Below are 25,611 nucleotides of genomic sequence, written 5' to 3'. Positions count from 1 at the left end.
ACCAATTACGTTAAAAAAAAAGTTTATGATTTCCCCTGTTGCTTAAAATGTTGTTGACTCAATGCTCTAAATGTAATAGGTGATATAAAACAAACTTTTTACTGTTCCTGTTAAGGTATCCGACCTTCATTGATGCACTCAGAGACCTGGACGATGCACTGTCCATGTGCTTCTTGTTTGCAACATTCCCTCGCACAGGGAAATGCCATGTACAGACAATTCAGTTATGTCGGCGCCTTACTGTAGAGTTCATGAATTTCGTCATTGCCTCCAGGTCACTACGTAAGGTGCGTACTAGCTGAATGGGTGATTGGACAAGCTTGTTTTATGAATAAACTGGTCAGGAATGAGATTTTTTTTTCCCCCTAGTCTTGTTCTCCAGGTTGTGCATCACCAAAATTTACAAAATTAAATTGGTGCTTGGCTGAAGCTGAGAGAAAACATTCAGATACTCACAAAAAAGCTTTGTATATATTAAAAAATATTTTTTTTTTCTCAGTTCCCAAATAAGGGATGGAAATTTGTTTCTTTTCTGAATGCTAATTAAAACTACTGATAAAACTGGGAAGGCTAAAAAAAACATTTTGTGGTTTTCTATGGGCCTGTATTAAAGCTACTTTAACATAGTCCATGGTTTTATCATCTAAGAATTCAATGCATCGATTATCAATTTGCTATTAAATGTGGTTCTGAAGTGCATTACTATTCACTGAATAAATTTGAGATCTGGTCACTGCAAAAGAACAAAGATGTCAATAGGATTTGCAGAAAAATGTACATCTCATTTGAAAAGTGTAAAGTGGTTGGATGGTGATGGAAAAAATTCATAGCAATGTTATAAAAACATAAATATTTAATTAACACCAGTGAACAATTATTGCAGGCGTAAAAGCAAAACTGAGTTACCAAATTTGATTGACCCATGAATTATCCAGTCATCTCCCTCTTTCTTGGGTCTATCCATATACATAGTCAATTTAGGTTTTGTTGAAAATGAAGAGGAGCAGTGATGCTGATTAAATGAAAAGACTTGATAGACATTATCAGCACCCAGCAGGTATGAAACCCAAGGACATCATTAGAGAGAACCTTTCAATATAAAAATTACATAGATAAATTGAATCAAAGCCACACATGCAATGGAAATTGCCAGATGGAAATGCATCTGAATTGTTTCCTTTCGTGTGTACAGTAATTCAGTGAAAAGCTTAGTTTTGCATGCTGCACAGGCAGCTCTCAAAAAGTTTCCACACTCCAGCTGTCCACAAAAAATGTTCACAGAAAACGGTATGATAATTATTCATGACAGTGTAGCATTTAATTTTTAAAAATATTTTATTTAAATTTTAAGAAAATACAGAATAAAGGACAATTAATATAACAATAATACATTGAATATAAATTCATAGAAAAACATTGATAAGGTCCAGAAACAAACTAAAAAGGAAAGGAGAGTCCCTTTTCTCTCAGCGCCGCCCCCCCCCCCACCCCAAACCACCAGGTTCTAAAGAAAGGGGAACAGTCAGCAGGGAATAGGAAGTAAAAAGAAATAAAATAGAAAAGAAAAAGAAACAGGTGCAAGGATCAACATCACAGGGACCCATAATTTTAAAAGTATTACATTTCTAATAGGAGTATACTAGTTGACAAATATCAAAATAATTTATTCAATCTGGGCATTAAAGTAATATAAATAAGGTTGCCAAATTTCGACGGACATACAATATCTATTCCTAAGACTATAAGTAATCTTCTCAAGGAGAATACAACTTTACACTTCCATGTTCCATTGACCAATGTGAAGTAGGGAATCTGATTTCCATGTTACCGCTATATATTTCCTGGCTATTGACAATGCAATTTTAATAAATTTAGATTTACTTCTGGAGAAGTTAACTTTTATAACTTTCCCCAGAAGAAACATTTCTGGGTCTAGAGGGAAGTTCATCCCCACAATTTTTGTCAACACTTCCCCCAATTCTATCCAAAAGAGTCTTAATTTTGTGCATAGTCAGATGTAAAAAAAAAGTACCAACATCTATCTATACCACACCTAAAACATCTATCAAAAAATTTTGGTTTATTTTTACGTATCTTTTGAGGTGTGAGATATAATTGGTGCAGAAAATGCAATGAATCAGTCTATAATCTAGAATTAATTAAAGTTGTCATACTAACTACACATTGACCTGACCAGCATTGTAGATCAATTACAATGCCCAAATCTAATCCCAATCTCTCGATCAATCCATGTAGTCCAGATTTTGGGCTTTGATCTTGGATCAGAGCATACATATTGGAGATAAATTTGGTTACATTCCTCTTTTGAATTAGAATTTCCATGTCTGAGTACATTGGTGGGACTTTTAATGGTCCCCATTTTTCCCTCAAAAAAAAATTGCAATTGGAGATAGCAGAAGAATGTGTTGTTAGGTAAAGTTGTGGCCACTGGTATCGCACTGGACACAGCAAAATAACTACGCAAAGCATTTCGAGAGTGAATCAAACAGATTGACTCTTCATCACCCACGCAACCTCTTAAATGCCAGAATTACATGCTCAACACGCGCTGGCGTCATCACGCACTGACACATAGCAGGTTTAATGCCATCTGAGAGTTGTAGTGCTGCCATAGCACAGCTACACGTTTTGCGCCCCTCCCCCCACCCCATGAGCTAGTTTAAGCCTGTCAATAGGGAAAGACTGTGGCTTCCCTCCAATGTCCAAAATGCAGGTCGACCTAGCTTGTCTGAGTATCCTATAAAGGTCCTTCATAGGGCATCTGTAAAGGTTGGCCAAATGTGTCCCTTCGGAAGAAGACATATTCACAATTTTTGAGGTCTTCAGGAACAAAAGAAGAGTGTTCTCCATGTGACGATGGTGGTATAGGGATCAATTTTCCTACAGTCTCCCTTAGCCTGCTCAACAGTTCCTTAGGATCATCACGAGTTTGAATAGTAGGGGATGAACTCCCTGGAACCATCAAAGGTGTGCTGTGCACAAGCTCTGCAGATGAAGCTGGGAAGTCCTCCTTTGGAGTTGTTCTATTGCCCAGTAATACCCAGGGCAGCTTATCAGCCCAGTTTGGCCCTCTAACCGAGCAATCAAAGCTGACTTGAGATGTCGATGAAATCTTTCTACCATTCTATTGGCCTGGGGATGAAGGCATTCATATGATGAATTGTTGCACTGAGCAAGCGGGACAGAGCCATCCACAGTGAGGAAGTAAATTGTGGTCGTCTATCCGAAGTAACATGCACTATTAAACCAAATCGGGACACCCAGGAACTGAGAAATTCCCGAGCACAAGTAGCAACATCCTCGTGCCACCATGTAAACCTATTAATACAATAAGATAACTGTATCCCCTTGAAACAGAAAGCAGACCAACGATGTCCACGTGGACATGAGCAAAACCCTGAGTAACTGCCAGGAAGGACTGCAGTGGTGCCTTAGTATGTCGCTGAACTTTTGCGTTTTGGCAGGCAATGCAGGACCTCGCTATTTGTGTACATCTTTTTTAAGACTGTGAACCTGTCGGAAACCATATGAACGGTCAATCTAATCAATGGGTGTGAGAGACCATGCACAAGAGTTGAATACTCGACATTTCCATGATACCAGAACTACTGGGTGTGGGTGTCCCGTTGATATATCACAGAGTAGTTTGCCATTATCTCCAAACTGGACATCTTTCAATTTCAGGTTCATGATTGCAGTCCAATAAGCATTCATCTCATAATCACATTCTTGGGCTGCGACCAAAGCTGTGTAGTCAATACCTTGATTTACCGATGAAACCTCAAGTGGAACAGAGTGGGAAAGTGCATCAGCTACTACATTGTCTTTTCTGGAAATTTTGTATTTTTGTGGAGAATTCTGAAATGAATGATAATTGCCGTTGTCACACTGACCATGGCTCTGAGACTTTGGAAAATGCAAATGTTAAGGGTTTGTAGTTGGTGTACATAGTAAAATCTCTGCCCTCCAAAAAATAACAGAAGTGTCAAATAGACAAGTAAATGGCCAAAAGCTCCTTATCAAAAGCACTGTATTTCTTCTCTGCTTCACAAAGATGGCAGCTGAAGAACGCTAACGGTTTCCTCTGCCCATTGACATATTGATGAAGTGCACCTCCTACAGCCATAATGGAAGTGTCTGTAGAAAGGGTGGTGGCTGCATTTAAAACTGAGTAGCTGAGCATAGTGACATGAGTCAGCAAATCTTTCGTCTTCAAGAAGACATTGTTTCCCTCTTCAGTTCAATGGATAGTTCTGGCGTTTCCGGACAGTAAATCGAAAAGAGGCTTCATAATGAGAGCAGGTCCCAGAAGAAACTGACAGTAAAAATTTACCATTTCTAGGAATTTCTGCAGGCTTTTAACCGTAGCAGGTCTTGAGAACTTGGTAATGGCCTCAACTTAGGATGGCAGCGGAGTCGTGCCATCCTGAGTTATCCTATGCTCCAAGAAATCAATAATTTATTGTTCAAAAACGCATTTATCCAGATTGATGGTCAGTCCAAACTTTTGAAGATAAATAAAAAATGTAATGTACGAAGATGTTCCATGTTCTTCCTTAGTCCCACTGGCCGCTAAAGTGTCATCGAGGTAAATGAAAACATGCCACATCATAAAGCATCCATCACCATTGAAGTGACTGAGCTTGCATTCTTTAATCCGAATGGAATTCGTAAAAAATTAGAACAACCCAAACATGGTAATTATTGCTGTTTTTGGAATGTCTTCTGGCTCTACTGGTACTTGGTGATAGCCAGGCACCATCTATTTTGGAGAAGGTCTTCACTCCATGCAAATTAGCTGAGAAATCATGAATTTGAGGTACCGGATAATGATCTGGGATGATAGCATTGTTAAGCCACCTGTAATCTCCACAAGGTCACCAACCTCCATTGTGTTTCGGGACCATGTGTAATGGAGATGACCAGGAACTGTTGGACTACGAATTATGCCTAGTTCCTCCATCTTGGCAAACTCTTCCTTAGCTAAGTGTAGCTTCTCTGCTGTCAAGCGGATAGGAGGCCCCTTAGTACAAATGCGATGAGTAACACCGTGCTTTGCAGTGGAGGCATAAAAGTGTAGAGTAGTAATCTCAGAAATCTTCCAACAGCTTGGAGAATTAATCTACTGGTGTATTTAATGCTTGAAGGCACAGAGCAGGGTTATAGGCGTCTGCCAGAGGAATAGTCTGAAAAGTAGTTCCATCTATTAGCTGACGCCCTTAAAAGTCAATGAGGAATGAATGATCCTGAAGAAAATTTGCACCAAGCGAAGGTGTAGAGATGATTCTTGAACTTGACATTCATCTTTCTGGTGCCAAAGGTTGGAATGTTGGAACTGTTAACTGCTTGTAGTTGCAGGTCCAGTGAAGGATGGAATGTGTCAAAACCAGTGGGTGGAAATACACTAACTTCTGAACCCGTGTCCACCAGAAATTTTCCTTGGGAGAACTGGTCCCATGCATACAATAGGCTTGCAGGTTTCTGCCAACCGCTGCATCCCTTACTGGCAGTTGATCTGGGCCTTGCCCGCAAATGGGCAGGGTGGAAGGCACTTGCGGGCATTTACTTCCCAAAGCCTGCAGTAATAACACCAAGATGAGGTGTCTACAGGCTGCTTGCTTATCTTGGGGCACTGGCTGCTTCTAGGGAATGATGTGCTAAGAGCACTAGGGTGTGACATGGGGTCAATATCGGAGGGGTTGGTTGTGTAGACTTGTGCTTTTTAGTCAGCCAAAGAATGTCTACCAAAATTATTAAATATGGACCAGACAGGTTTTGTCAAAAAGAGACAATCAGCAGATAATGTGGCTAGACTATTTAGTATTATACATTTGGCACAAAAAAGAAAATATTTAAGTGTTATCGTGGCCTTAGATGCAGAAAAAGCCAAAATCACTTCTGACAAGTCAGGCAACATTTGTGGACAGAAGAAACAGATGCTGCCCAGATCAGTTACAGCTCTCCAGTATTTGGAGTTTTTTTGCTCCATTAACTGGGTTAGACTAGGATTCACAGCAATTCTATTTTGTGCAAGCTGAACATGAAAGGTACTTCAATTTTGTTTTACATTTGGAGGGCATGTAATATGCTGTTGGAAGTAATTAGCAGAGCCAGATGGATCTATGACTTGAAGTGCGAATGACAAATAAAATTCATTGTTAATTATCTCCTCCTTTGCACTTTTTACAGATGCAAGATTTGCTTTTATGAATTCGCATTGTCTTTTTTTTTGTACGTTAGGTGTTCCTGTCTATCAAAGGAATTTATTACCAGGCAGAAATTCTCGGACAACTAATAACCTGGATTGTACCGTACACATTTGCACATGATGTAAGTATTAAGTCAGCATGAAGGCAATTTGTAGTGTTGTTATTCAGGAGCTGTTCAAGCTCATCAATATGCAGAAATGAGGAGTAAAAACAGAAACTGCTGAAGATGCCCAGAAGATCAAGCTGCATCTCGAAAGGGCTAACAAGGTTAATGTTTCAAGTCTATGACTTTTCCCCAAAAACCAGAAAAGTGAGAAAGTAACAGAGGGAGTGCTTTTTCTCTTCGTTTCCTGATCTCATTCGATCTAAGTCAACTTCTTGAACCATTAACCACATGTCCTGAGTGCTGAACCTCCAACATTTTCTGTTTTATTCCAATTTCCAGCATCTGTTACTGAGGAAATATAATGTGTTTCAGGCAAGTAGTGTTAGTATTGAATGCTTGTAATGTAATAATCATGGTTTATGTTTGGCAACAAATTCAACATTGTGTTGAGTACCCTGACTCAAATCTGAAATGTTGCAATGATTTTCCAACAGCTTGGGAAACATTTCTCCAAAATGTTCTTCTTATAAAGAAATGATGTTATGATGAAAGCAGGTTGTCTTTGTAGTTCAAGTTAATGCAATTCTTTTTTATTTCCAGTTCATTACGTTTCCGGATATCGGAAAAGCTTGGGACCGGATGTTTTACGGTTAACTGGATTTTTCAAATAACTGAATAATGGCTTTAAGCAGCCCAATAGCATCAGTAGAATTTTTGTATCATCCGTCGCCGATCCCCGACACCTCTCCATGACCATCGCCACTCCTGCCCAGGAGCCTGAGGTCTCCTCTCCTTTCACCATTGCCAATCCTGCCCCAAGGTCCCCGCTCCTGCCCAGGTGGCCACTTTCCTTGATACCTGGACAGCAGAGAACCAAGTATTGTGGAGGGTAAAGAAGAAGTAGAAAGAGAGAAGGGAGTTAGTTAGCTGAAACGAGGACAGTCTCCCCATGCGCTGCCTGACCTGTTGGCTTCCTCCAGTCGCTCACTGACGGCTTGAGATTCCAGCCTGCTTCTTTGAGCCAGCATCCAGCTTTTCGGTGTCTGTCTTCACCAAACTGGTGCCTACAACGCGTCAGAGCCCCACATGAGGACATCATGTGAAATATTTTGTTCAACTTGTAACCTGTTGCTGCTGGAAAAAAGTTTGGATAACTGAGATTTTTGGTTAACGGATTTTCAGATAATTGGAAACATACTGTAATTGCATAATGGAAATGATGGGAATGTTCTGAGAATTGGCATACACTTAGTTGGCTAAGGGACTTCTTCAAATATAGATAGAAAATGGAAAAACGTACTGCAACATGCCACATATCCATCTTTTAAAAACTTTTTCCAAACCTATCATAGCAATTTTCAGAGAGACATCACATCGTCCTGCCAGAGGTCACAATTCATTCAGTCTATCTACTCGGCTCCATTTCCTGCAGCTTTTTTTAAAGCAGTTCAAAAGTATTTCAGGTGGCAGATACTTTTGCAAATACTGCAAATAAAGGGAACAATTTTCTTTAAGTTTTATTACAAAATCTTTGTAATTTTATCATTTTTCGGGTTTTAAAAACTTCTCATATAAATAGCTTGTTGAATGGTTTATGGCAACAATCTTATGCTCAATGTTAACAAAACCAAGGAAATGATTGTGGACTTCAGAAGGAAGTCAGGGGAACACGACCCAGTCCTCATCGAGGGCTCAGTAGTGGAGAGGGTCAAGAATTTCAAATTCCTGGATGTCAACATCTCCGTGGATCTGTCCTGAAGCCTCCATGTTGATGGAGGTATAGCCAGAAGCTATACTTTGTGAGGTGTCTGAGGAGATTTGGTATGTCACTGAAGACTTGTAAACCTCTATAAGTGTACTGTGGAGACCATTCTGGCTGTTTGCATCACTGTATGGTACAGAGGTGCCAACTCTCAGGACAAGAATAAACTCCAGAAGGTTGTTAACTGGCTGCAACATCATAGGCACCAGACTTCACTCCATCGAGGACATCGACATGAGGCGGTGTCTTAAAAAAGCAGCCTCAAGAACCCTCACCACCCAGGCCATGCCCTCTTCATTCTGCTACCATCGGAAAAATGGGACAGGAGCCCGAGGTCCCCGAGCACTCAATGATACGAGGACCGCTTCTTCCTTGCTGCCATCAGATTCCTGAATAATTAATGTACCAAAGATACTGCCTCACTTTTCATGCTCTATTATTTTTTTTTTTTTTTAAACTTATAGTAATGTAAGATGGTCATAATGTTGCTGCAAAACCCCGAATTTCATGACAAAATTCTAATTCTGATAACCAGATTGGTTCAACAAGTCTGAAGAAAAAAATAGAATGGTGTAAAACTTGAAGAAATCTGCTCTTAACTCATTCAGCATAGTTTTTTGCTACTCAGACAAGCTGGCAAAAAAAATAACTGCAGCATTTTTTTTTAAAAAAGGTGTGCAAGAATAAACAATCTGACCTTTAGTTGTAAACTTATCTTTTACAGTGGTAGTAAGCCACTGTATATTTGCAATTTGTATTGACATGAGTTCACCTAGATCTAGGGCTGATATACTTGCTCGAATTGTGCTTGCTCGAGAGTTTGTCATAATCAGTGGAGATTACAGCCTTCCTGCAAGTTTATTGTGGGAATTCATAAGGGTTTTCTTCATTGATCTAAACAGCTGCCTCAAATCTCATCAATTTTACATGGATATTTGCCATTGATGGCAAATAATTACGTTTTGTTGGCAATCTGCTTGATTTCTTCTTGGTTGCCTTTAAAATGTGAAGTTATACACTGTTCTAGCACTGTTTGGAAACATTTTAGGAATTTTTCTTTTCCAAAAAGATTGTTAGAAATTGATAGAGTAAGACTTTGTTATCCAGAATTCAAGCAACTGGCAAAAAAATATTGCAGAAAATAAATAGGTTTTAAAAAAGTACGCAAGTTTAAAATTAGCATGCCTTGCTGTTAGTTTGCCAATCACGCAACTGGAAAATTCACTTTCCAGCACCTACCAATCCCCATAGGTGCTGGATACCAGTGTTTTTTGCTGTACGTGTTTTAAGTCTCTCGATAACTTGTGTTGTGACAGGAATTTTGCATTTAAACCAGAAACCACAGCAGTAGTTTCATGGCCAATTTATAACTTTACTGCATTTTTTTTGCCCAAGCTATTTGTAAATGAAATTCTTTTGTGCATTCTTCAGTGTTGCAGTTACTGGCCTCAGATCACTACTTGCCATTTGTTTAAGCAACTGCAATGTTGTGGGTGTTTTAATATTTTAAAAGCCTTCATGTTGCTGAAAAGCATCCCTTGTAACATTGGTTTGGGACACTGCAGCTGGCATCTAGCAATAAAGCTCCCATTATGTCCTGGTAGTAAATGAACAAAGATCTTTGTAATTCCTTCTATTCGTTGTTCAAATAGCCCCATATGTGAATCATGTGATATTTCTTAATCTTGGTGGCAGTGCTGTTCTAAGGATGAGTGCTCTTGTTCTGTCAGTCTGGCTCGTGATGTTGATTTTAATTCCCCTCTATCAAACCAAAGACCATGAATGATTAGTGTCTTACAGAAATGGAAAATATATACATTTATTTCAAAGTTTGCATTGTTACACATTTGCCTTTTTATTGCATATCCTACCAATTGAATGTCCAACATTGAACTGAGCAAAATTTGCTGCTCAATTAAAATGCTGGTGTTTTGACAAAGAATTTTCCTTTGTAAAGCTGATACTGCCTCCAGGTTGATGACTGAAGAGCTGGAATGCTTTTCCTTTCCATGAAGCAACATCTCCCAAACCATGAAGGAGCACTGCTGAGCACATCAGGCACAATGCATCTAATCTGACCTTTTTTTTGCATCATTGAATGAAAACAAGAGAAAAAGATCTGCAGTTTAAAAAGTCAACATCATTAATTTTGGCAGTTTGAAAGTGAGCTATTCTGTGTTTTAAGTAGATACCAAATGTTTGTTGCCTTTGGAAAAATCAGAGGATAAAGGCTGTTGTTTAAAAGTTTTACCTTCCATTAATCTATTTTGAAGTGCATATTATGAAAAACTGCAAAATCATATTTGATCAGTTTGGTAGATAAGGCATTGGGGTGCAGTGTGTTATCTCGCTGCTTATCTGCCACTGCAGGACATCCTGGGTTATGAACAACTGTCTTATGGAAACCCTTAAATACCAATAAGCTCTTGTAATATTACGAGATTATAAGTTCATACTTGACAAATAGCAAAACTAATCTTCTCTCTCTCTCTCTCTCTCTCTCTCTTCCCCCCCCCTTGTAATTGGTCTTTCTTATCAGTCATATGCTCTTGACCCTTTTTTAAATTTTTTTATTTTTCACACTATAAACCATATTGACCAAGATACATACAGACATTTTTCTTCTTGAATATATACAGTGTCGTTTTCTCCCCCGTTTTCCCCCTCCTTTCCCTCCCTCCCTCACCCCCTTCCCCATTTATTTGAAGTTCAATCTATATGATACATTAAACCCGTTAAACAATGTTGTCACTTAATAAAAATAAACAAGAAATTTTACTGAGTCAGTTCTTTTCGTTATCTTCTCCTTCTGTCATTTTAGGTGGTGGAAGTCCATGGTAGGATTTCTCTATTGTGTTTCATGTATGGCTCCCATATTTGCTCTTGACTCTTGATGACATTAATTACCATACCGTGGCAGTATGGTTACCACATTGAGTGATTGTTGTGTATTTTCAACTTACAAGCATGGATAAGAACAAAATCTGTTCATTTCCAATATTTGTACAGCTTCATTTGAAGATTGTGGTACATTAATATCTTTGAAAAGGCTGCAAGCCCTTTTACTTCTTGTACTTTAATATGTTTACATTGTCTTTTATTTACAGCAAAATATATTTTCATATCTTGTTCTTTTATTTGGTAACATTTATGAGACTTTAACTTGTGCAAACTGAATTAAAAAATATGGATGACTGAGAAATTGTTCCGAAGCAGTGAGTATCCAAGCAAATAATTAAACCTAATTCTGCCTCGTGATTAGCACTTGGGTTAATCTTTAACTTGTGTGAGTTGCAATTTCATGAAAAGACTACCTGTTGCCCTTGTAGAAAGGGCTTCCAGCTGCTGTACATATTTTGATTACTATTCATATCTTAAGTGGTCATTTTGGGAAGTTGAATACACTATGCTTTGGTTTGTGTTGCATCTAAAGTTGATCATCCTTGTTTCATTAAATTCACCAAGTCTTAAAGTAAATCCTTTTTCATGAGGAATTGTTGCAGATGAAATGAAAAGATTGTTCTGAACATGGATACTTGGTCGCGTCCAGTTTTAAAATGAAAAATTATAAAGCATTTCACACTGGAAATGGTTTGTTCAGGTGCCTTGATTAAGATGCTTAATTCAATATTCTGCTTCCAGCATCCAACAGATGTGGACTACAGAGTGATGGCTACTTTCACAGAGTTTTTTACAACACTTCTTGGCTTTGTCAATTTTAGACTCTACCAGAATCTCAATCTTCTTTATCCTCCAAAGGTAGATAAGATTTTCCTTGAATGTTGCTAAACGTATCATAGAGATTATTTGAAACTTCAGTTTGTGCTATTTATTAAATATTTTGTATAAATAATCTGTCTCTCTTGTACGCCTTGTATAATGAGGTAAGTTTAGGACAATGAATTGTGGAGAGCTCTATGCCATTTTAAATTTTCCATAATTGTGAATCACCAAGAAAGTACATTTAACCTGTCGAAGTAGTTTGGAATTGATAATGATAAAGACCTCTATGAATTAATAAAATAATAAAAAATAAATATCGCAAAGAATAAATTGTTACCTTGACATTTCACAGCTTAAATATGCTGTTAAATTTTAGAATTGGAGTAAATCCTCGATTGAAAAGCACTTGTTGGACTTCTCTTTGAAAACAATTTTTCTAAAATTATCTTCTTTGAATTCTAAAATTCATTACTTGTTCCAAATTTAGTGAAAGTTGTCACCACATAATCATCCACCAAGGTTTGTAAATTGGCTGCTGGTAGACGAATGAATGAACAAATATCTAAGGGATGCTTCTCATGGAAAATTGCTTGCTTTTTTGCCAGAATTCCCAAATGCTGAACAAAGATTTATAATCTGCTGCATGTGAACTTTATGCAGCAAAATGCTGCACACTTCAGGAACAGACAGCTGATTCGATATAGTGAAAGCCCATTACTTGGTGTTGAACAATGGATAGCTTTTATAAAAGCTATTCTGTTGGAACGTTATGCATTTCTTCAAACCCCCTTAGATTTCTGTTGTTGAACTGATATTCCCCTCCTTAGGCAAAATAATCATGGCTTCACTTGCATTTTTGAGATGTGCAAGTCCAAGCTCATGAAATTATTTATAGTTATTTGAACAAATGCCAATGCCAAAACCTCTTAACTAATATGATTTCTGTATTGGCATATAAAAATTGCATGCTGGCAAAAACCATTTGATGCAAAATACTCAAGGCTATCTTAATGCTTATTCTGTCTGTCTTTCCAAGATTATTAATCGTTTATGGACAGCCTGAAGTAAGAAGTTTGAGCTTGTTTTTAAATCCAAAGAACATTCAGTTTGATTAAAGTTGTAGTCACATTGAACATCAGATTAAACGGGTCAAGGAAGCAAAGGAGAATGCATCTAAATCCAATCTGGTTATTAAAATGTACATTGGTTTTGTGAAGTTAGTTCCATTTCTAAGATGATGAAAATAAGTTAAAGAATTGAAATGAAACTTTACATTAATGTTCAACAGTTGGGAAATATCCAGAAGGCTGAGATACCAAACAATATTGTTGTGTCCTTATTGAACCATTCTCCAGCTAGTCTGTTTTCACACAAGTGTTGATTTCAATCCTAGATATTGATTCATAGTGCATGATAGTATTTTGCATAATTTTTAATGCATGTTGTTTGATCCATTGAGGATTGAAAATTATCATTCAAGATCGAGGTAATTGTACACCTGTATTTTATATGCGTAGCATCATTAACTGAATTGAAGGTTTGTTTTCAGCTAGAAAACATGCCAGAGGAAAAAGAGCTGAAGCAAGATGATGAAGAGATGTATGCAATGGATTCTGAATGCTACATGGAGGTCAGGAGACAACATAATTAATGTTTTTTTTTGTGGATTTATTTAGTGCTGACTTACATTTTATCATCTTTGTAGAAACTAGCTGCCTTGAGTGCCAGTTTAACTCGTGTGGTGTCTTCAAATGAGGAGGATGATGTGCTCGATGAATTCCCCGTGGAAGGGGTAAGTTCTCCATTGAATTGCTCCCCATTATTATGCATGACTTTTACAGTAAGAAGATCTTGTTTTAACTTAAGTTGTCAAGATTTTTGTTTTCACTGCTTTTTTTAAAGGAATAAAAGAAATTGGATAACGTTTCAAGCAGAACATCTCAATGGTTGGCGAGGGAAATGTTCGTCACTTCTCTCGTTGTAACACAGACAATTATGTCTGTTAAAATAGATGATATATTTGCATCAGTAGAGCTAATAGTTACAGTTGTGTCAGTGACTTGGAATATCGTTAAGATGCAGTATTTCTCAAAAATTATCAGATGTCCTTAACAAAGTTCTCCACTGTACAGAAATAAAAGAATATTTTCAGCAAAAGAAATGCATTTAATTTCAATGAACACAGAAATCCATCAAATTGAAGTTATGTTTAACCTGCCATAGATTCTATGAAATTCCGTGAATCTTGAATTTAATTAAAGATAGTAAAGCTTCATGAATATCATGCTTAATTTTGAAATTTGTGGGTTGCCATTTTCATTTTAGTTTGTGATCTTTGGTAACATTCTGAACTATTAACAAAACCAACTAGATTTTTCCCTAAGACAAAGTTATATACTTTTTGGTATTGAATCAGAGTGTGTTTAGAAACATTCCCTTAATTTGACTTTTGATGGTAATACCATCAATGTGTAAGTAATCTGACCCTAAAGAGAATATCGTGCTTTGCTGCCGATTTAATGTGTTGAGTTTTGGGAGATAAATTGATGTGTTCAGAATTAAAACAGAAAATGCTGTAAGTACTTAGCGGACTATGCAGGGGCAATGGAAAGAAACCGGTTTGACATTCTGGGTGAATCATCTTTCTGAATGAGCATTTTGCCTTTGTTTTGTTTTCATGGGTGTTCAGAATTAGTTTGGCAGTGGTTGATGGTTTATACCAAGGTGGCAAGGTTAGGGTAGCAGTTAGCACATCGGACTTGTCAGCCACAAACGAGCCTGCAGCTGACGTGGACATTACCCCTCCATAAATCTTCGTCCGCGAAGCCAAGCCAAAGAAAAAGAAATTATAGCGCCAGCAACGCAGATTCAAATCCACCACTGTAAAGAGTTTGTGTGTTCTCCCCATGACTGTGTGTGTTTCCTGTGGGTACTCTGGTTTCCTTCCTTGTTCTAAAAACCTACAGGGTTAGTAGGTATTTTTGGGAGCTGTGGGCTCCTGGGCCAGAACAGCCTGTTACTATAATTTTGTTTTTAGAATTTAAGTGAAAGACATATCGGTATTTCTCTGCCTACACTACATGATGTCTGGATTAGCAATTTGATGCTTAAAGGACAACATTACTAAAGCATCTAACTGTGTTTGTGTATCTAGTTTAAGCTTGTGCAGACAGTTTAAGATGATTATTCAGGAGGTTATTAGTAGCCAAGTAAATAAGATACTCTGGAGTAACTTTAATAACTTGTGCAGGAAAATGCAGAACTGATTGGAGAGCAGCAAAAGAAACAACAAGAATTAGATAAACAGAAGAAATTGTTTGAAGGCTTGAAGTTTTTCCTGAACCGGGAAGTACCACGTGAATCACTGGCATTTGTCATAAGGTATTAATGCTCTTTTTGTTTTCTTTTTGGATTGTTATTTTTAATTTCTCATCAGCTGTTTACTCTCCTATCGTTCCTACCACTCTGTGCTTAGACTGTTGGCAGCTTGATGTAGTATAGTAAAAGTGCCATGTATCCATCTGATGCTTCACATTGAAGTTCACAAATGAAATATGGTCAGCTCAGTTTCCTTTTGACAAAATGAACTTTGGGCCCGAGCTCATCCTTACTTTTGCCTTTGAAGAGACCTATCCAGTGGTGGACAAATGTGTCAACAAACAAATTTTCCTTCATTAAATTTCTCTCTGCCCCAACTGAAGTGTCCTGATTTGTATGGTTAAAAAAAAACTGAACTCTTGAAGTTGATATCTGCAGGCTTTAATGTGCCTTTTCAATAATCTGTTCACATTTGACCTGTACTTTTACAATATTTCCAGTTGCACTCCATGTGAGTGTGTGGACAACAGCCTGCATTGTGTAAAATGGGCGAGGTTTGCTGGTCCATTCTCATGTTTGTACTTGTTCACACTCTCTTGCTCAACCTTTCCACTTAATATCCTAGGGCAGGGAGACAAAGGAACTATTTCTCCTGTAATTTTAAACTAATTTGTTTTTTTTAATCAATTGTGCTTTTAGGTGTTTTGGTGGCAAAGTATCTTGGGAGAAATCACTTTGTTTAGGTGCTAATTATACTGTTACAGATGAAACCATTACCCACCAGATAGTGGATCGGCCAAGCCTTGATAAACAGTTTGTCAATAGGTATGTTTTAATACAAAATTTAGTATTTGATTCCTGTTTCATTCCATTTGCATTTTTTCACTTACGGTGATTATCTCTGTCCACTATATACTAAATAATGGCACTTTACTTGATGGATTATGAAAACAGTGAAATACTGCAAGTGCTAAAAATTTGGAATAAAAAGAATTCCTGATTGGGTGGCACAGTTAGCGTAGGATTTAGCGTAACGCTGTTACAGTATCAGTGATCGGGACTGGGATTCAAATTCTATGCTGTCCGCAAGGAGTTTGTCTGTTCTCCCCGTGTCTGCGTGCATTTTCCCCGGGGGCTACAGTTTCCTCCCACCCTCAAAAATGTACAGGAGATTTTAGGTCAATTGAGTGTGATTGGGCAGCATGGGCTCGTGGGCTAAAGGGCCCTGTTACTGTGCTCTATGTCTAAAATTTAAAATTCACGTTGTTTCGTTGTCTTTGATTTGGCATTGGCAGAAGGCATTAGTTACTGGTACATGTTCTTGCCATTGCTATCTACCCTTGTCTGTTCTTAATGGGTTTAGATCCATCTTACCCAAAAGATCCTGGAATCCATCAACATTGAGGTGTGGCAGGACCTCCAGAGGTACACTGAAGAAATTCCACTCCTAAAACACCTCTGAGATCATTAACAGCCACTCCCCAGTCTTTTAAGCTGTCAAGGTTACAACATTGTCTTTGGATTTCTGACATTCAGAAATTACTTAATAATTTAACAGTGAAGTACATTATTAAGTAATGATATTTCGAGGGCAATCTGCAGTGGGTATATTAACTGGGAATTGCAGTACCCAAGTGCTGGATAAACTTAGCAGGTCATGCAGCATTCATAAAAAGATGATAACTGGGAATTGTTCATGTTCTCTTATTTGCATTTGTTTGCTGAGTAAACAAGCAAAATTGTTAAACTAAGAAAATGTAAATTTCTCCTGACAAATCCCGATTGAAATCAATGGTGTCACAGATCCTGTGGCAGTACTAATCTAGCACAGGATCCTAGAACTTGAATTGCTTCCCCCTTTGGCATAAATGGCTGAGTAGAGAGAATTAGCATGGCTTTTTCATGAGAAATCGTGTTTCATAAAAATAAGTTGTTTTTGAAGAGGTGACCAAGAGGATTGTGAGGGCAGGACAGTAGACATTCCCTGCAGGTCTTTAGCAGAACCTTTGACAATGTCCCTCTTGGTCAAAGGGTTTTTAAGATTGTAGTCCTACGACCAGTGATGTGCTGCGGGAATTGGTGTGATGACCCCTGTGATTTATGTTGTTAATTTGGCTGAGAATATAGGTCTGCAGATGTCAGCAACATTGGTGTGGTGGACAGTGAAATAATCGACAACAGATGGTTTTACCTTCAGGGAGTCTGGGTATGTAGAATGAGCTGGCAGAGGAAGTGATAGAGATGGGTATACTTGGAATGTTTAATGGACATTTGGATGAGTTCACGTACAGGAAAGGTTCAGAGGGATATGGGCTAAATGTAAGCAAATGGTACTAACTCGGGAAGTTGGGCCAAAGGGCCATTTTCCAGCCTGTTTAACTCTGATTATGAATCAATAATTTCCATTTGGAACCACCATTATGATCCAGGTCATTTGACAAACTACTCATCTTTCCTATTCTGTTCAACCTGCAGGTATTATATCCAGCCCCAGTGGGTGTTTGATTGCGTTAACTGCAAAGCACTTCTTCCAGTAGAGGATTATTTCCTTGGAGTAACTTTACCACCTCATCTTTCTCCATTTGTGGAAGAGAAAGATGGAGACTATATTCCACCAGAAAAACTCAAACTCTTGGGCATTCAGAAAGGCGAGAACATGTGTAAGCTGGTGAATTCATTCATGCTTTCCAAATTTAAAAAAAAAACCATATTCAGTATATCCAGAAATGCATGCTTAAGATCAGAACACATCTTCGATGTGCAAAATTTAACACCAATATCACAGATTGTGTGTTGGAGTTTACAGTTGCATGAATTCAAAAATATGGCATGAATTGCTGAACTGCAAAACAAAAAAACACATCTTGGCTGTGCAGCAGATTTTGTATGGCTTTATCTAGCTGTTAATGCAGGCTCCTTTTAGAGAGGCTTCCAGAATCTTATGAGCACCAGTTCTGCCTCCTTCACCTATTATAGTAATAGTTTCCTGTCCTCTAGTGCAATCAGGCTATCTACCAAAATTACCAGTAATCATCCCTAGATCCTTTGTCTTTGAATGTTACCAACCAGAAATTTCTGAACCCCCACAAAAGCTCTTTCAATATGTTATGACTTCACATGTGTGTTTAATTCTTTTGTAATTTAACTCTTCCCTTGACAAATGTGGTCCAAGTTGAAGTTACACACACATCCTGTAATTATAAAGTGGTACACTATCCCTCCTCTGAAGTTGTTTGTGACAGCTCTCAAGCTGTTCGTGTGGTTTGAGTGCTCTGCCATCCTCTCAACTTTCCCTTCTGCTCTTCTGATAGTCATGTTCCCTTCTTGTCTGTTCACTTTTACAAAATCATCCCTAGTAATGGCTTCTCCTCCAGACCTGGAGTCAGAAACTCCATTATTTACTCATACAATTGTAGATATGGGAATAGTTTTCATATTCACTGACCATGTGCCCCTACTCGTGCCACACTATGGTCCTTAAATGTGCTTTCATACTTCTTATTTATCCTCTGCCATACTGGGTTAACCAAGGAATTGCCTTCATCTCCCTGGTATGTGCATCGTAAATTCCAGAACCCTTCAAATCACTAAATTAGGGTGTGTACAATGTTTATTCCCATGCAGCACTCATATCTCATCAGAACCACACATTATTACCTGTTGCAGCATGTTGTCTGTTAAAACTCTCATTTATGCCTTGAATTGTTCCAAATTTTGCTGGCTTTCCTCTTCGCAATTCAGCAAGTTTCAGCCAATCTATACTTCGTTTAGATTTATCTAATCACAAACTAACTGTACTCTTAATTTTGCCTTTGCCAAGTGCACTTAGTCCGAGTGCACTTAATCCCTTCATGAACTTGTCCTTTCCTAAACTTGGCATCACAGAAGCGAGTGGTCCCTAGCCTGCTACCTTACTTTCTTCCTTTAATCCTGATCGTTTTTACCCATTTATTCAGCTTCTTGATGTCTTTATTTCTGACTCTAGCAATTCCTGTTTTCATTCTACCTCATAAGTGTTCTTAATGCCTGACTTGCATGTTCTCCATTTTCCGCCTGCCAATTTCCTGTGGTTCAAAGGGATTGGCAATTTAGTGTGAAAACAAAAAGGCAGGTCAGGGAAAACATAAGAGATTGCTGGTCATTCATTAGGCTTTTCAATGTTTACTGATTTGGAATTAACAATACAAAACTTTTAAAAGGTTTATTTTTACTTGAATTGATTACCAAAGTTTAACCTTTCTCATTGAATGCTCATTTCTCAATCATATCAGAACATTTTATTAAGCACTCGCCCTTTTGTGAGGATACATGGGGGGGGGGGGGGTGCAACATGGTTTTTTAAAAATATTTTATTTAAAATATAATCAACCATGATTATACCAATAATGTAATAATATAAATATATCTTCAAATTTAACATGTTTTATGTGTGTGTGTGTATATCTATAGCTATCTATATCTATCTATATCTCTGTCTGTCTCTCTCTAGCTTGCGCTTGCTCTCTCTCTCTCTATATATCTGATAAAACCCTCCTCCCATCTCCACTTCAACTTGCCCCAACTAACTCCTGCAATAATATACCCCCCTCCTTCCATCTCTACCCCTACTTACCCCAACTAACCCCTAATAAGAAATGGAAAAAGAAAAGGAAGAAAGAGGAGAAAAAAAAACCAAAACAAGAGTTAATACCTCATGGAATGAGGGAACCACACTACATCCATGTCAAAATCTTCAATTTAGATAATTCAAATAAGAGCTCCAAACCTTACCAAAAATATAGTGTTTATCTCTCAAATTGTACGCTATTTTTTCCCCAAAGGAATACAAGACCTTAATTCTAAATGTCATCTCTGTAAATTAAGTTCTATCCAATCTTTACAAGTACTTGCTATACATTTCCTCGCCACTGCTAAAGCCAATCTCAAAAAAGCTATTTGAAATGTATACCAAACAAATTCCACTTATATCACCAATTTAAAAAAAAATTTGAATCTAAAGAAAGTTTTATTTTCAAAAATATCCTGTAAATGATGCTTAACATGAGACCAAAAAGGTTTGACCTTATCACAAGACCATAATGAATGCAAAAACATACCCTTCTGTCTATTACATTGAAAACACAAATCAGAAAAAATCTAATTGTCTTTTTAAACACTCTGGAGTTGAATATAATTGATGTATAAAATTATAATTTACCAGTCTATTACCAGACATTGATGATTTTTTTCATACTATAATTACAAATAGTTTTCCAATGATCTCTCTCCAAATCAACTCCCAAATCCTTTACCTCTTTTTGTCTTGAATTATATAAATTAATTTTAGACATTTTCTGTTGCAATAATTTATACATTTCAGATATAAATCCTTTCTTCCCTCCATCACGAACCATCATTTCAAATTTCAACTCTATTGGAAGAAACAGATTCTTCCCAAAAGAATCATACAACATCGATTTCAATTGATTCATACAAAAAAGAGTGTGAGTTGGAACTTGATATCTTTCTTTTATTCTTTCAAATGAAAGAAATCAGTTTAATTCATGACAATTATTTACAATCTTAATCCCTTTCTGATCCCAAATCTTAAGATAATTCTTAACCATAAAAGGAGAAAGTTTATTCTGTCACAAAGGAGTATATCTAGATATTTTACCTTGAGTACCAATTTCATTATTTATCCCATCCCAAGGGTGCAACATTATTCAAGCAAGCTTTGTTATTAACTCAGGGTGCAGGATGATCTCGAAAGTGAGCATTCAGTGTGTTGTACTTACTACAGGTGAAAATGAGACAGAGTCTGAGGAAGAGGATGAAAATGATCAGGAAGAATCAAATGAAGAAGATGACGATGATATGGATGAAACAGAAAAACAAGATGAAGAAAGACTGAAGAATATGGAGGCTCAGAAGGTTAAAGGCAATGTAAGTCCCAGTAGAAGCAGTTGATTTTTAAAATGTCAGACTCAGATTATCAAAGGTTCCTTTTATTGACATGTAATGATACAAAAAATGTAATTACATGATATGCTTCAACCTTTATCTGCTGTAAATGAAGCATCACCATGAGTGTTGCTTGCCACCTCAGATCAAAAAGAGAAGCAAAAGAGAATCCCCTCAGATCACTGAGTTTCTGTAGATTCCCCTCCAGCAATCTCACAGACTCCTGTCGAATCCCTTGGCAACTAGAGATCCAGATTGAAAAAACTCCAATACGATCAGGAAGTTTTCAGTGCGGGAGGCCCTTCAAGACCCCTTCTTGCCCTCAGCACCTTCTCGAATTCCTGCTCCAATACCTGATTCCCATGAACCAGCCTCTCATGGTCTGTGTGAGTCTCTTGACCTCAAGTCTTCATCAGCCCAAAGCCTGTGAGTCCTTCAACCGCAAATCACAAAAGCCCACAACCTATGTGAGTGCTACTGTCACTGAGCCCCTCGCTGGTCTGCTACCTTGGTCACCTTCCAGTGGATCATCTCCCAGGCTTTTCCTCCTCAATTGGGGGGGGGGGGTCCCCCACTTCCGGGGTCCTGTGCCGGTCTGCTACATTATGCTAATACTTTTATTAATCTTCAAATTCAGATGTGGTAAGTCAAAGACTGAACACAGTATGCACTTCAAATAGGAAGCCAAGTAGGATCTTCGGTTCTGTGGGTTATTCATTAAGCAGTCATTATGCTTTGCATAGCCAAAGGAGGTCTATGCCATTTAAGAAATTGTCAATCTCCCAAATTTTGCAAAGAATTCGAACCAATTTAACATAAGCTTATGGACCTTAACTGTATCTTGGTACATGTCACAATAAACAATTTGGAAATTGAAAGTTTTTCAAAACAGATGGTTCTGTTGACATAAGCAAGTGATAAAAAAAATCTTCTGTGGGTGTAAAATACAGCAGTTTTGAATATAAAACTGTTACTGTGCGTTTTGAATTTGGTGAGATTTTACTTGAATCCTTCACCATCTACCTTTTAATGCTCTGAACAAAATGATTTCTACGTTGATTCTTTGCAAGGGCCAAAACTTTGACAGCTATTTGAGATTTTGCTGGAATTACTATATTGCTGGTGTTGTTCTGCAGAAGCTAAATGTGAAGGTAACCACAGGGACTGTGAAGATGGAGAACAAAGCTCAGGCACGTGAACGAGAAGAAGCCGAGGAGAAGCGCCTGGCTATAATGATGATGAAGAAAAGGGAGAAATCTTTGTACCGCAAAATCATGTTTGGAAAGAAGAGGAAAGTTCGCGAGGTTTGTGTTTAATTTGGATCATTTACGATGGTTGTAAATCGGTTTCAGAGCGACTTTACATATTTTCAGATTTGTCTTCAAAATCAAAGGTATTTTTAAGTTTCGAAGCAAAATTCTTGCAAACTTGGGTGAGTGGGGATGATGCCACCAAGAATATCAGAACAGAAAGTGGGTCATTGAGTTCATTGATCATCCTGGGAAAGAGACAAATTTGGAACCAGACGAACATTGAAAGTAAATAGGTGACCTTTAAGACTCCACAAGATATTCAATAGTGTTAATAAAGTCAAATCATAAAATATTAAAAGATGAAGAATCAGGCATTTGAGCACTTAAATTCCAGATAAGAAGGCTGGTCTTACTGAAATTGTTCTATACCATGAATGCAGGCTGTGCCTTTCCCATTTTTGAAACTGACCACTAGCTAATTTTCCTCCTTCGCACAGAATAATTGGGAAGAAGTTTAAAAAGGTCTAAGCAGGCAAGTCAAAAGCCATAGGTTTTTTTTGTTTGAATGATCTATCCAACAGTGAATCCAAGTTGCAGTTATTAAAGTGTTTTGTTGGAAGTCTTGTATCAGTCGTTATTTTCCTTTTAAGTTTAGATATAATTCCACGTTCCCATAGAAAATAATTGAAATAGCTAGAATTCTTGAGCAAGAAAGGACCCAACTGGTGGGAATAAAACAGCCTTTCAAATTCACTCTATTCAATTTGCATTTCATTTCGTCCTTTTCCTCCGCTTCAAAATATGACTTTTATCTGGGCAGCTTTTTGGTTGAGGATTTGATTACGGTTAATGTTAATATCATTCAATGATAAATTGAGAGACAAGATACTGTCAATTGCCTTTTTTTCTGTTGACCTATTTCAACCTAAATCACTTAAACAGGATTTTTCTTTTTACTAAGTAACCATTTACACTGGGACTTCTAAATGTTTGGAGATGTACATTTTGGACATTAAGATGCATCTTTTCTTTTAATCTTAACAGACAACCAAGTTGGCAGCTAAGAGAAAGGCTTATGATGACACGATTAAAGCCGAGAAAAAGAAGAATAAAAAAATTAAATCCCAATAAAATACTGAAAATCATGATATCTGAAGTTTAAACCAAATTCTCTTTATATTAGACAGAATGGATTTCATGTGTGGATCATAATGCTCTGCAGAGACCATTTCCTTATATTGGATTTCATGAGTTACCATCTTGCTAAATGGAAATAACCCTGTGAAAGCTATGTAAGACTTCTGTACAAAAATGCACATCAAGATTGAAATGTTCTTGCAGAGCCCTATCTTAAGTTTATGCGTTTCTTGTTTTATTGCCTTAGTTTTTGCACTATGATTTTTAGAAATCTCAGCTGAAAGTGCCAAATTGGCAGTGTTACCCTATCCTAGGAATAGTCAGTGTGCAAAGAAATGTGGGTGTATTGTGTGCAACATTTCGTTTTGCTAAGAAAATGGGCAAAGTCACAAATATTTCCTAAGTTACGGTTTGCTTCAATCTGCATGTACCATCATAATTATATCAACAACTTTAAAGATTTTCTATCTCCATTTCATTTTGAACTCTTGTACGTGTAATTAAGACCAAAGCTTTTTGGCAATATAATCAGTTCTAGAGCAATAAGTAATAAACTTCAAAATTCATAACAAATGCAACAAAGCAGTATGCTGCTCACAAAGTTATTGTTTCCCTTTTCCCGATAATTTTCATTGGGCGATAACAAAATCTATTTTGTTACTTATTCTTCGAAGTAACACCATGCATAAAAATGCTCTCTTCACTTGTATTTTGCCTCAGTTTTCAGAAAATTAAAGACCCTTTTTATTTGACTCCGTTGAAAGTGTTAGCAAATGGATATTACTTTCTTTGCCTCAATGAACATGAAGTCGTGTTTGCAAAGGAAAACAGTTGTTTCACCTTTTTGATGCAGGTATCAGCACTGAGCAGTTCCATTCTGCTCAATTCTTGAGGGGTAGGAATTAATATTTCAATTTCTTATGTTAATTAAGGTCAAAAGGCTGAGCAGGCTAGGATTTTTCTCTTTGGAGTGACAAAGAATAAGAGGTGACTTAATAGATGCATATAAAATTATGAGATCATAGAGTAGAGAGCCAGCATTTTTTCCAAGGATGTCAATGGCAACTACCAGAGGACATCCAACCAAGGTGAGTCGAGCTAAGTTTAGGGGAGATATCCACGATGCTGGGTATTTGGAACACACTGCCAGGGGTGGTGGTAGTAGAGGCTGATGCAATAGGGACATTTAAAAAGCTTAGGCACATGATGCATGAAAGGTAGAGGGTTGGGAAGATCTAAACCAGATATTAAATAAAATCACAAAAAGCAATATACCAAAAAAGCCAGAGATCTTCCTCCTAAGTAATATAAGAAACAAAGAATTTGGACTCGATTTGGATGGAGCACAAAAAAGATTTGTTATGATGGCCCTAGCTGTAGCAAAAAAATGTATTATGTCAACCTGGAAATTAGAAGATAACTTGAGAAATCAACAATGGTATATAGAAATGAATAAATGTATTCTATTAGAAAAAATAACATATAATTTAAGAAATAATATTACAATATTTGAACAAATATGGGAGCCATACATGAAACACAATAGAGAAATCCTACCGTGGACTTCCACCACCTAAAGTGACAGAAGGAGAAGATAACGAAAAGAACTGACTCAGTAAAATTTCTTGTTCATTTTTATTAAGTGACAACATTGTTTAACGGGTTTAATGTATCTTATAGATTGAACTTCAAATAAATGGGTGGGAGGGGGAGTGAGGGAGGGAGGGAAAGGAGGGGGGAAAAGGGGGAGAAAACGACACTATATATTTAAGAAGAAAAATGTCTATGTATCTTGGTCAATATGGTTTATAGTGTGAAAAATAAATTAAAAAAAAAAAGGTAAAGGGTTATGGGCTGAAAGAGGGAAGGGTTAGGACAGAGGTTCTCAACCTTTTTCTTTCCACTCACATACCACTTTAAGTAATCCCTATGCCGTTGGTACTCTGCAGTTAGAAAGGGATTGCTTAAGGTGGTATGTGAGTGGGAAGGGAAGGTTGAGAATCACTGCTCTAGACTCAATTGTTATTGAAATCTTTTGCTTGAGAAAAATTGCCATTGGCCCATTTCCTTTGGAGTTCTGAAACCATGCACATAACGAGTCAATTAGGTACGATTAAAACAGTGGTCAGTGGTCAGTTT

At 37.4% G+C, this 25,611-nt stretch overlaps 1 protein-coding gene across 1 annotated transcript in view; it reads left to right on the top strand.

Moving 5' to 3' along the window:
• The window catches only part of LOC138761189 (pescadillo-like), a 40,442-nt gene extending 16,218 nt beyond the window's left edge, over positions 1-24,224 (top strand). The window contains exons 5-15 of the mRNA XM_069932918.1: positions 116-287; positions 6,262-6,351; positions 11,741-11,857; positions 13,371-13,451; positions 13,527-13,613; positions 15,072-15,202; positions 15,839-15,964; positions 17,615-17,799; positions 20,922-21,064; positions 22,219-22,386; positions 23,380-24,224. Coding sequence (XP_069789019.1) covers positions 116-287; positions 6,262-6,351; positions 11,741-11,857; positions 13,371-13,451; positions 13,527-13,613; positions 15,072-15,202; positions 15,839-15,964; positions 17,615-17,799; positions 20,922-21,064; positions 22,219-22,386; positions 23,380-23,466 — 1,387 coding nt within the window. The 3' untranslated portion in view covers positions 23,467-24,224. The remainder of the gene's footprint in view (positions 1-115; positions 288-6,261; positions 6,352-11,740; positions 11,858-13,370; positions 13,452-13,526; positions 13,614-15,071; positions 15,203-15,838; positions 15,965-17,614; positions 17,800-20,921; positions 21,065-22,218; positions 22,387-23,379) is intronic.
• Positions 24,225-25,611: the final 1,387 nt, after the last annotated feature.

Source organism: Narcine bancroftii, chromosome 4 (assembly GCF_036971445.1).
Source record: "Narcine bancroftii isolate sNarBan1 chromosome 4, sNarBan1.hap1, whole genome shotgun sequence".
Taxonomy (NCBI): domain Eukaryota; kingdom Metazoa; phylum Chordata; class Chondrichthyes; order Torpediniformes; family Narcinidae; genus Narcine; species Narcine bancroftii.
The sequence above is the reverse complement of the archived record's forward strand: the minus strand, read 5'-3'. Positions and strand labels throughout refer to the sequence as shown.